The 12960-nt window shown below is 49.9% G+C and overlaps 1 protein-coding gene across 1 annotated transcript; it reads right to left on the reverse strand.

Annotated features, from left to right (window-relative positions):
* Positions 1–3446: 3446 nt before the first annotated feature.
* LOC119090691 (transmembrane protein 19) lies at positions 3447–12699 on the reverse strand. The gene is made up of 7 exons (XM_037213543.1): positions 12567–12699; positions 9818–9928; positions 7264–7401; positions 6677–6826; positions 5402–5506; positions 4651–4866; positions 3447–4268 (listed from the first exon to the last, which is right to left on the reverse strand). Exons 1-7 carry the CDS (start codon positions 12658–12660, stop codon positions 4105–4107), a joined length of 978 nt encoding a protein of 325 aa, XP_037069438.1. The 5' UTR covers positions 12661–12699; the 3' UTR covers positions 3447–4104.
* Positions 12700–12960: the final 261 nt, after the last annotated feature.

Genomic DNA, 12960 nt, shown 5'->3' on the forward strand with positions numbered 1-12960 from the left:
AAATTTTATGTAAAAAAACGAAGTTAAGCAAAATCAAAATCGTCCACATGTTACCTCGCTTTTGCGGAGTAACCACGTAAGCTGCGGTATCTGCAACTGTCTAAATTTGAAGCAACAACATACCACGCTGCTATTTCGCAACATTTATTTCTCGTCACTGTTTTTCATTGGATTTTGCACATTCAGTATTTGGAGCCGCTGGGCTCCTCCAAATGTTCTAGCTTAGTGAAATGAAAACCGCCGTTATTCTGGGTTCGGCGGTGTTACAAAACAAAAAACAACAAACAACTGGGGCAAAACAGTCGTGATTCTTGACACCAGTACAAAACAAGAACAGGGGAGGCTCAAAGATGCAAACATGATAATTTCAGAACAGAGCATTCGACAGAAGACATTCACAAATACTGAACATAGACCGTACGGGCCCGTACGGTCTATCGCTCCATCCTACCCTCACGCCAGGGGTGTCAACCTTGAACGTGTGTACGATAGTGTACCGGTAGCCAATGATGAATCCATTTAGCGCGTCCGGGCAGGGACGGCGCCACCGGAGCGACGGGGAGGTCGTGTTCCCCTCTATCGTCGGAGAGGCAGGGATACTCCCCATATCTTGACAATCTCTTGTAAAAGAATATGTACCCTCGGCACAGATATTTACTGAGGGGACCTTGTTCTCGATTGCTGTCATAAAAAGTTGTCTCTCATCGGTAGGATTGCATTGTTAAAGAATGCTAGTGCGATGCTACTAGTGTTCCAAGACAATTCGGGGATCTTCCCCCATACTGCTCGAGTACATTCGATGTTATTGTCTTCCGCACGCCTGGAGTTTGTGTGTGATTGGGACTTTACGACGCACTCAGCTGCTGAGGCTATATGGCGCCGCCTGCCCTCACCCTGGCAGCAAGGGCGGGCACCGCGGGGAATCGAACCCCGTACCTCTGGTTTCCCAGACGCGCAGTAGCCAACGCAGACGCGTTAACCACTACCCCGCCGGCACCCCGTGCCTGGAGTTTAAAGTCGGATGATGAGGTGATGGGTGATTGGAGCGTCACGTGCATGCAACCTATGAACATAAGGCATTGTTTTTTAAGAGAAAGGTGGAACTAAAATTGAATTACAATGTGCGTACTTCGACCCAAAATATTTCATTCTCCAGGTACAGCTGCTTTTCCATACGCCCTCGTCAATGTCCATCGCGTGTCATCACCACTTACACCGTCGTGTTTTTGCGGTAGCTGTAGAACGCAAATAGATACGACCATACACGGTTGCGTATCTTCTCTGTGCATTGCGCACCTGGAAACATTTCGTGTATAAGTAATTCCGAGGTCGAAATCCAAAAATTAGAACCCTCTAATCTTGTCTAGGCATTGACACATTTGGTGGATCATACAGAAGCATTGCAATACGAGTCGACATGTGCATTTACTCGTTTTGTTTAAGTTTATAAGCTTTCTATGATCCTGTACCATGTAGAAGAATGACTTTCAGCAAGTGTTCCGTGAACTGCTTGCCGGACTGGCAGGGACCAACCTTCAAACATTTCCCTTGAATAATTTTGAAGTGGGGTGTTTGTGGTCAGTAGAATTTCATCAAGACATCAGTGTTGTAGTTTCTTGGTGTTATGGCATTACCGTGCCATTACGCAATGCAGTGGCGGGTTTAAACGGTTTGCAGCACACCACACATTCTTGGACACAACTGACAGCAAATGTGACGTCTTAGGTCCAAGATGGCATTCCTACTTAGTGAGGAAGACGTGACATAGCCGTTTCAATTACCACGTGTCTGTTTAGCAAATAATTTATTCAAAGACAAACGTCCTTAAAATCTGCGTGTCCATCTGTATATGAGGAAATACAAAACAAATTCTAACTCCTATTTGACCTTGTGATGGACCGCCAAAATGATGAATTTAAAACTTAACAGCGGCTCATAAGACACAAGCTCACTCAGCATCTACAAAGTTAAGTTAAAAAGCAGCTATTCTCTTCCATAACAAAACGCATGTGTTAATGCAGGAGAAGGGGAACTGCACTGATTTCTCAGCCTTTGCCTCCCTTCCCCTCCACACACCGTTCCCAGCCTTTCCTGCAGCTGTGATGGCTTGACATGCACGGAGGCTCTCCTTCAGGTTTTCAAACAGCCAGAAATCTGACAGGCCGCCTGGAAAGCAGGGCCGGTGCGGATGGGTTTCGATATGCTCCTCGTGCATGCGTGTGTGCGTGCGTCAGTGGACGATTGTGTGCGAACTGAAAACTAGCTGTTCTTCATTTAAAGTTTCAGCACAGGCAGCTCGATAACGTCGTTTGTCAGACGTACGCAACTGCGACCCATCATCCTGCACCAAAGTCAGAAGCGAAACGTGTATTGCTTGCCGCTGGCGAGCTGCGCTTTGGAAAACCGTCAACGGATTGATTTCAAACGGATTTCAAACGGATTGATCTTCATTACAAAAGTGTCAGCACAGGCAGCTCGATAACGTCCTTTGTTAGACGTACGCAACTGCGACCCATCATCGTGCACCACAGTCAGAAGCGAAACGTGTATTGCTTGCCGCTGGCGAGCTGCACTATGGAAAACCGTCAACGGATTGATCACCACACACGCTGCTAATAAAAAGTAAACGTACCGCTTGCAGCGGACGGCAGACACAAACGGCCAACCACACCACCTGGGAGGATTAACACCTGGACCCGGCGTCACGGCCCGAGGGGAGCGTGACGTGCCCCCGACACTCCGGGGGTCGCGCGTCCCGGTGCAGTGAAACACAAGTGCGAGCGTGGACATGCCGGTGCAAGGAACACAAACACATGCAGCATCCGTGCCACGATACACCCGGTGCACCCGAAGCAACAGCAGTCACGACCTGAGTTTGCACATAAACCAGTGCAATAAATTGGCACCCTATAGATAAGACGCTAGTGTTAGCCTTATTCCTCCTAGAATAGCCCGAAAGGAGAGATAAACGCAATGACGTTTCAGCCACCTGCCTTTATCGAACCAAATGTGAGTGGTGAATTCAAAGGTTTAAATTGCTTGTCAGCCCCACTCGATTTTTCAGGTTTGTTTAAACAGCGAGTCACAGTTTCTACAAGTCACCAACACGCAGGGGATTAAACAGTGGCCACTGCCAGCTTATACTGCATATGCATTGTCAGCATATACTGTGTATGATACAGTATATACCCCACAAAATATCAGAAACGTAAAAATACGTGTACATATACGCAAATTCAAGAAATAACGCATTCAAGGAAAGACACATGCATCTTAATGCATTTTAATGCTTAGTTGGATATCCACTATAGCATATTCGTGTCTGGAAATTGATCCTTGTTTAATCCTCTGAATGTTGGTGACTTGTGAAAACTGTGGTTCGCTGTATTAACAAAGAAAAAATCGAGTGGGGTCAGCAATTTCAGATTTGGAATTTCCTGGTCATATTGGTTTGATAAAGCCATGTAGCCAAAATATCAATACATTTATCTCTCCTTTCTCCTGGTTACTCTAAATGGAATAAGGCTACCAGTATTGTCTTATCTTAATGTATAATGTTCCTCGCAAATGCACTTAACAACATACGTAAATTGACACGTTCTCGTAAAGAACGGCACAGTACATTGGCGCGCAAGGTCTTGAACGCAAATAATTACGCATGCAGGAGGATGATTCGCCTAGTCAAGTTTGGAGCACATAATATCATTCCAGCTGCTAGACAATATATTTTGAGCCACATGGGTTCGGCACGAGTAGATGCCCCTCCCAACAAAAGACAAGTGACTGCAACGCTGTAGCCCAGCGTCAGCGATCCTCCACAGTACGTACAATGCTGCCGGCAGACTGGAAGCGGCACAATGGAAGACGTTACTATGACAACGGCGGCCCTAACTACAGCTGTGACGACCCACAATTCGCCAACACGCAAACTTAACTGCCGAGTCCGTCGGACCCACCAGAATACCAGTTGCTAGAAAGCAAGCTACATCGTGCTCTACAAAAAATCCTTAGCCGATGCCCCAGCCTGTAGCATAGTATCATCCTCCGGTCGACAGGCGCTTACGACCTAGCGCCAGTGCCAAATGGCGTCCCCTGGTGATGGGGTCAGCGACCGGCCGGCCAGATCCAGTAGCCGATGACGGGGGCCACGCAGCCGGTGGCGATGGTCATCAGCAGGTTGACGGAGTGGTTGTCGATGACAGGTCGGCCGCAGATGTGACGCACACCCGGCCCCGGCCGCTCCACCACCACGCCCTCCTCCGTCACACCTGAGCAGGGTGGGCAGTGATGGGACGCGGGTCTTAACTGCGGCCAGGCGCCTGGCCTAACGCACCGCTACTCAGCCGCGTCACTCGGCACTGAGTACTGCACTACACCTCGACCGCTGACCTGACCTGGCCTGACCCGTCCCACGTCACACCTGCGGACCAAGCCTGAACACTACGCCACCACACCTGCCGACCCCAGTACCACAGACTGGCCTCGACCCGCGCACTACAACGACATCTGAGCTTTGGTCCGAGCCAAGCGTTAATTAACCATTGACCTCTGCCGCGGCCGCCGGCGCATGTGACGTCAGCGCTGACTCCACCGCACCAGCAGCAGCCGCAGCAGCAGCAGCAGCAGCAGCAGCAGCCGCGGCGCGCTGACCTGAGTACTGCAGCGTGGCGCCGAGCAGCGAGTCCAGCAGGCTGCCGAACAGGCCGGAGAGCAGGCCGACGGTGAGCAGCGGCCACTGCGGCGGCCGGCCGTGCAGCGTCCAGCTGCCCAGCACCGCCAGCTGCGTCAGCCAGCACGCCAGGCCCACCAGCGCGCCGCCCAGCAGGCTGGCCAGCAGGCCGGCCAGCGACACACCGCCGTTGGTGCCTGCCAGAGGGAGCGTCGACTGTAGGCCAGAGCGGGGTGCAGGTGCGAGAACTGAACGCTGGGCTTAAGGGCAGGTGTTCCACGTGCCGCGCAACGCGCGATGGATTCACGAGGAAACTACGCTGAAGGCATGGCCAGCGCATGGTCACAGCGCGCCGAACCTACAGCCGATGCAAACTAAACGTGCTGTCCATGCACGCCTGATGTAAGCGAAAGTCGGGAAAGCGACACGGTAACAATGCAGAGAGCGCACTAATAACAGGCCGGTGGTTAAGAGGGCATGAGGTACAGCAACAACAGAAACGTAAGGCGCACCAGTTGACACCGTGCGAAAGCCAGGCGCATGGTAAAACTGCACTAAGTAGCATCAGCAGGCCCGTATATAACGCGACCTCCACTGCGGACCGCACGCTTTCTTTTGCACGGTAGGCCTCCGCTCATTAGCACAGAGCTGTGAGCAGCACGCTGCAAGCGAGGCCAGGCGGCGGCCGGCCCGGTCGCCGGGTGCACCCCCGGCCGCGGTCGGGGCGCGTACCTGTGGGCACCCGCTTCAGGGTGGTGATGAGCACCGGGCCCCGGCCGGCCAGCACCGTGCCCAGCTCGGAAGCCCACGTGTCGGCGTTGGCGGCGGCCAGCGAACCTGCCGCGAGGGGGCGTCCAGTCAGCGGCGGCCGATGGAGCGCGCCGACACCACCCGGACGCGCGCCGCGGCCGGACACGTGCCACCACCGGACACGTGGCACGGCCGGACACGCGCCACCACCGGACACGTGGCACGGCCGGACACGCGCCACCACCGGACGCGCGCCACGGCCGGACACGTGCCACGGTCGGACGCGCGCCGCGGCCAGACACGTGCCACCACCGGACACGCGCCACGGTCGGACACGCGCCACCACCGGACACGTGCCACGGTCGGACACGCGCCACGGCCGGACACGTGCCACGGTCGGACACGCGCCACGGCCGGACACGTGCCACGGCCGGATACGCGATACGGCCGGACACGCGCCACGGTCGGACACGCGCCACGGTCGGACACGCGCCACGGTCGGACACGCCGGCCGTCGCACTCAGCAGATAAGAGACAGACCATCTTGAATTTGACTGTGCGCAGGCTCCCGGAAAGGTCAACAGATTCGAAACGGCCGCTGTCAGCATAAACTGTGCTCCACATCGCTTGGATATCTGTCTGTTTCGACCGGTTATGCTGGAGCTACCATACAAAGGTCATCGTTACAAGCATTCACCAGCTAACGCCGAAATCTACGGTCAAGACGAACATGTAGGCACTTGCCATCGGCTGTGTTTCTGATTCTCAGCGACAATCGACATGGCGGAAAACGAAGAAGGCAACAGCCACACCAGTCACACCGCTCCGAAGCTCAGGCAAACGGTACACTGAGGTGGCAGAGCCAGTATTCACCACTTTGACGTTCACATAAGAGTAAGTCGCATGGCGGCTCCTTGCGGACTCATGCGTCAACCTCCAAAACGGTCAAGCGGAGAGCTCATGCCTACCGACCTCAGAAACCCACCCCATAGCATTCCCACCTGAACACCTCGCACCGAGGTCCGCAAATCCAGACAAGAGCTCCCGGTTTTCCGCTTGCCATCAGCCAGGATGCTCTCCAGAATGTCGTTCCCAGCGCTAATCCATCGACCCGATGTCCAACTTCGCACACACCGGGCAACCGGCGCGTAACACTTGGTGGTTGCTTTTTTCCGACGGTGACGGGTCAGTCAGGGCCGCACCGATATTCCCACGTCCCATCGCACCATCCCGGCTCTCTCCCAAGTTCCGTCTTACCGAGCACGGCCAGCATGAGCACGGAGCCGTGGAAGTCGGCGTGGAAGTCGACGGGCGTCTCGCGGCAGCCGCACTCGATCAGGTACAGACAGGCGGCCTGGGCGGCGGCGCCACCATTGCAGAACACCTGTCGCCAGTTGCGCTGACCGCCTGCGGAAGGGGAGGAGCAACGGCTCAGCGCTCTGGCAGCGGGGGTCTTGCCCTGGCGATTGCCCTCTGTGGTTTTGCTAAACCCAAGGAATTTCCCGTCAGTAGCAGATTAGTGTCCTTGCACGAGTACCGGTTAAGTGCAATGCGTCTTGGTGAGGGTTAGCTTGATCTGTAGGGCAGCTTGATCTGCCCTGAAATACCAAAAATTAAGAGAGCCAACAACACCAAATTTACATGATACGTAGAACTCAATGTGCTAATTTGGGCGCACTTTTAGGGCTTAAGATCGTGACCTTCAGGTCAGTTAAGGTCAAACATGGCCAAGCTTGAAATCAGGCAAAACGATGTCGCACCATACACATAACCCACCGCCAACTGGAAGGATAAACTGAAATAAAAAAGTTGACATTCTCAAGACAAGTACCTTACACACTTACCTTCCTTAAAATCGTCCTCAAACCTTTGCTTCTGTTTGCTTCTAAAACGTGTGGCCTTCGACGATGATAAAAAGAAGGTCAGCAGCATTGCCAAGAACGTCCAGTTTCCCAGGGTGAGGAGAAAGCCAACAATCAGACCTGAAATGCAGCGAGTTTTTCACCACCTCACAGTTATGCAGCATGAAAATAACTCTTGCAACTGTAATTGCATCCTTATCCACGAACAATGAGGATAAACAGATAGGAGTATATGTAGCGTAAAGGTCTTTGCTCGCACCCTTATCCATCCGCCTAGGGAATACTATTTCAATTCAACTGATATTTTGCCCCCGACCATTTTGGCAGACAGGGCAGCGGACAGATATTTCTCGTGGCGTACAAAGCGGCGCACGTGTGCCACGCTGACCACCTCTGGTCAGATGGCGGCTGACCATCTTTGATCAAGTGGCAGCTGACCGCCTCTGGCCAGATGGCAGCTGACTACCTCTGGTCAGATGGCAGCCGTCTGCCTCTGGTCAGATGGCAGCTGACCGCCTCTGGTCAGATGGCAGCTGACTACCTCTGGTCAGATGGCAGCCGTCTGCCTCTGGTCAGATGGCAGCTGACCGCCTCTGGTCAGATGGCAGCTGACCGCCTCTGGTCAGATGGCAGCTGACTACCTCTGGTCAGATGGCAGCTGACTACCTCTGGTCAGATGGCAGCTGACTACCTCTGGTCAGATGGCAGCCGTCTGCCTCTGGTCAGATGGCAGCTGACCGCCTCTGGTCAGATGGCAGCTGACCGCCTCTGGTCAGATGGCAGCCGTCTGCCTCTGGTCAGATGGCAGCCGTCTGCCTCTGGTCAGATGGCAGCCGTCTGCCTCTGGTCAGATGGCAGCTGACCGCCTCTGGTCAGATGGCAGCTGACTACCTCTGGTCAGATGGCAGCTGACTACCTCTGGTCAGATGGCAGCTGACTACCTCTGGTCAGATGGCAGCTGTCTGCCTCTGGTCAGATGGCAGCTGACCGCCTCTGGTCAGATGGCAGCTGACTACCTCTGGTCAGATGGCAGCTGACTACCTCTGGTCAGATGGCAGCCATCTGCCTCTGGTCAGATGGCAGCCGTCTGCCTCTGGTCAGATGGCAGCCATCTGCCTCTGGTCAGATGGCAGCTGACCGCCTCTGGTCAGATGGCAGCTGACCGCCTCTGGTCAGATGGCAGCTGACTACCTCTGGTCAGATGGCAGCTGACTACCTCTGGTCAGATGGCAGCCGTCTGCCTCTGGTCAGATGGCAGCCGTCTGCCTCTGGTCAGATGGCAGCTGACCGCCTCTGGTCAGATGGCAGCTGACCGCCTCTGGTCAGATGGCAGCTGACTACCTCTGGTCAGATGGCAGCTGACTACCTCTGGTCAGATGGCAGCCATCTGCCTCTGGTCAGATGGCAGCTGACCACCTCTGGTCAGATGGCAGCTGACCGCCTCTGGTCAGATGGCAGCTGACTGCCTCTGGTCAGATGGCAGCTGACTACCTCTGGTCAGATGGCAGCCGTCTGCCTCTGGTCAGATGGCGTCAAATGACAAATAGTCAACACCATGCAGTGGTAGCACATCGCCAGGCTGATTGTAGGAGCAGTCGTGCATCACATGACTCATGGCCGACGGCCTCAGGCCACAGGTTCAGGTGCTGCTTGATGCATAAACAAAGAGCAAGCAAAATACTTGTTGGATCCTATCGTTGCATCAGTGTGCTTTTACAGTTCGCCATTGCTGGTCACTGTAACTTCATTTCATAGGAAGTGTGACTGTGGCTATCAGCTTCAGGAATGTATCGCAGTCTGTACAGGTTGTCACCGACAAAGAGCGGTAAACACGCCATTTTCAGTTGGCTGAACCGGTTACCGGTTTTTATCGGTGACAACCTGTACAGACTGGGATACAATGTGCAATATGCACGGCATGGTCCAGCATACAAAGCACAACGTGACCAAAAACATTTCAGCTGTGTGATATGTGCATATGACAGCTGTGCATATCCGCTAAAAATACGCTAAGTACCCTCATGTCCTTCTCAGGATGAGCTGACACGCAAGAAAGGCCGGGGAGAAGAATCAGACCAAAACGTTGGGTAAACAAGAACGACACTGGCGAGGACAGTATTCCGAATAATCTTACAACACAATGAAGTACAAGGATTATGTATTTCGATTCGCAGCTAACTTGAAACAGTGTATTGGGAAATGCTTTCTGCCCCTCCCGTCAGCGCAAGGTTTCACCGGTCAGATTTGATGCAAAGCTATTTGTCGTCGTGCGCACACAACTAGTGGATCTTCGACTGTTGAGCACTCACGCAGGGCGGGGCTTCCAACGCATTAATATCACGTCTTCTTTCACCCTGCTTCAAAAGCAACAACATTTCAAAGCGTTTGGGGGCACTAGCTACGTTTTTGGAATCGTCTACGTGACGGCATTTGATCAGTATCACACGCTCGATCACTTCGCCCGTCTCAACGTGCACAAGACGTTATTTTGTTAGCGTAAACACTAAACAGACTATGTGCCTGGCTCATCACCCACCTGCTAGTACTCCTGACTTGTCCAAACTGCGCTTCTTCAAGCCCCGGTGGGCGATGAAGATCGGTACGATGATGGCGGCGATCCATCTTGGGGCTGAGCACACGTCTGAAACTACAGCTGCCCATCAGCCACCCTGCACATTTTAACAGAGAAGACATCGCAATGGTTGTGCAGCTGGAACCTTTAGCAAACGCGGTTTCAGCTAATCATAGATATGTGCATGGGGGAATGTGGCATTTCACGACAAAATAACCGAGCAAATCTCAAATTTACGCCCTCATACTTTCAGAAGATCTGAAATGACATACCAGGGATATTTTTAGGCCCTTAAAGACAGCTGGGCGAGTCCCAGACCTCTCTGGGCAACGATCACCGCATTATAGCCTCGGGTATTTTCGAGAGATTATGCTGCAGGCAAGGAAACTTTTGTAAATTTCAAAATTTCTTTGTAACTTTCACCACGTGACTCCGGTCTTTTTCAAAGAGCTTCCTGTATCAATTATGTCAAAAGTTGCCATTTTAACATGACCCCAATCAACTTTGGTGAAATATGTGAAAGTTGGAAAACAAAAAGATGGCCTGTTATTATAAGCGCCATTGTTGGGGTTCACAAAAGGCGTGTAGACTGCGCTGGGAACGGTACCGCCGTATATCTCCAGAGTGGGGAAACATATCCAGAGGCTGTGAACCACATACAATTCGGTGGGCGATTCTGAGCTCGAAATCTATCAATATGTTTGTGATCCGATGCCAATGTCGAAGCAACAATAGGGATCAAATGCAGGTTAATGCATACACTGTATAATTTACTTCTGCTATCACCATATTGGTGGGACTTGCACAATGAGACAGCTGATGATGTCATCATTAACATACAAATGAGTCACAGTTACTCTCTTACTTGTTGGTCCAAAAAATAAGGTGACATTGGGTTGCACTCAATACATTAAGAAATTGGCACATTTCCCCACAGTCACTGCTGTATGTCTGATCATACAAAAGACAAGGTCAACACAACAGACATGCTGCTCAACTGGCTCATATTGGAACTTTGAATTTGGAACAGATCCTCCTCACTGAGCACCAATTAATTTGCACAACACAGTGATGTTGGCCAATATTAGAATAACTCTGCAATTAATATGGTGACAGCACATGGGAACCAAAAGTGGCCTTTAGCCAAACATCATGGCTCCTGACAGCTGAGAATATGTTTCAATACCTGAACACCCATCAGACAAACTGGTCAAACCCATGCTATTTTTATGGCTAATAACAACTAGGTCATCATCCATCTTTGCTCTGAGGGCATCATTTTTGCTCAAATGAAACTTTAAACTTCCTATCCCTGATCTGTAGACAGTCCATGAACCACTGTGGTTGCCACATTCTTGGACAAGGATTCATGTAAATGCTTTGATCCCTTCATTTTGATAGCCATTTACAATGGAATCCCTATACTTAGATAGCCCTTGCACACTGACCACAGCTCTCCATCTTGCCTTAGCCACCTTTCCTGAGGAAACTAAGGGAATTGTAAGATTCTAATAAACTTTTTGCTGAAAAACTGTGTTTCCATTTGCATGACATTTTAAGCATTATCAATAAAACCAATAGCATTTTTAATAATAACCCACTCAATGCCACCTACACTCCAAATGCAATTTCTGCACTGTTGGCATTTAGCAGTTGCAGGTTGATACTTGCAAATTATTTGCTATTACTAAATTTGCCACTTGATAGCTGGCAAAACTACTTGTTTACTTCTGTATTTGTTTCCTTGTGAATGTTAATCATATCCATGGTGGGCTCTTAAGAGAAGCCTCTTGACAGAATAAAAATATTGAAAGTAGCACTCAAGTGAACTGTTCTGAGAACCAGGCATGGTGCACATGATGACATGATGCATACATGTTTTTTTAACACAATATGTATGTGAATCCTATGTTTATATATAATGTATTTGCATAAGTAAAATGAATTTGCAGAGAACATTATATATATATATATATATATATGTATATATACATGACACCTGTAATGGTCTCATTCCTTATAGAAAAAAATAGGAAAATACAACACTTTTACATTTTCTTTTGCTGTGTTTTTCTATGACAAATGAGACTATTTCTACTATCTTATCTACCATGCACTTGCATACATCATGTTAAGTCATATTTTCATAAACACTACACATGCCTCACTTAACAAATTTGCATTGATCACCATATCACATCATCACATGGTTTCTCACATTGATCACTATATCATAATCTCACATGGTTTCTCAAGTCATTTGAAAATTAGTGATCATCAATTTGTCTATAAAATGATATAAAAGTACTTAAAATATCCTATACCACATGAATTATTGAACCAATCTTGACATCTTCCAACATTCCACCTCTGTGAAATTAGCCTTTGGTTATGCCAATGTCTTGTGGCCAGTATTGATATTTCATCATTTTGATAACTTGTGAAATCTTCACATTTTTAGCCTCTGTGGAATTGGCCTACAGCTGTGACAATGCCCTGTGGTCAATGTTGATGTTTTCTCTTATCACTCTTATCTCTTAATTTGGTCATTACCCAGGACATTCAAAGAAGATTAAAGAAACTCGACAAACAGCATTGTCAGTTTGTGCCTTAGCGAAATGTTATTGTTTTCTGAGCAGCCATTGTGAGCTTTCACCTCATGTTGAAGTCTGTGATAGGCCCTACGCTACCGCTCTCCGCGCGTTATCCTCACCATTTCCAAACATCCAAAGGCTCACATAGTTGGATATCCAGAATGCAACTGACAGACTCAGAGCAACGCAATACAATAGAAGTATCATAACCATATCACGCAATTGAAGGAAACAAGTAGTGCACGTCCTATAGTCCCAATGCAGTGACTCCATTGATTGTCCTGATACCCTTGCAAAGTCTTAAGCGCGCTGTAAATGTCTATAAATTATCAGGAGCATTTAGTAAGTTTGGGACATCAACGATGTAAGGAAAGGGCATGAATTTCTTCTATGATAACCCCTGTCTCCTATACATTGAGTGGGAAAAAAGAAAAACCAGTTTTTAATTTATTGGTCGAACAACAATTAGGTTCGTGTTCAAAAGTTACACATATTACGCTTATTGACGTGTTC

The sequence above is a fragment of the Pollicipes pollicipes genome, unplaced genomic scaffold, assembly GCF_011947565.3.
Source record: "Pollicipes pollicipes isolate AB1234 unplaced genomic scaffold, Ppol_2.1 Scaffold_3087;HRSCAF=3621_pilon_pilon_pilon, whole genome shotgun sequence".
In the NCBI taxonomy this organism is placed as follows: Eukaryota; Metazoa; Arthropoda; class Thecostraca; order Pollicipedomorpha; family Pollicipedidae; genus Pollicipes; species Pollicipes pollicipes.

Bases quoted from the DNA above. Each gene is read 5' to 3' on its own strand.
- LOC119090691 (XM_037213543.1), bottom strand. From the start codon at position 12,660: ATGGTTATGATACTTCTATTGTATTGCGTTGCTCTGAGTCTGTCAGTT. The intron at 9,929-12,566 runs GTGAGGATAACG...GGGCAGCTGTAG, and splicing joins CCTTTGGATGTTTGGAAATG to TTTCAGACGTGTGCTCAGCC. The intron at 5,507-6,676 runs GTAAGACGGAAC...CCCTCGCGGCAG, and splicing joins GCTCATGCTGGCCGTGCTCG to GTTCGCTGGCCGCCGCCAAC.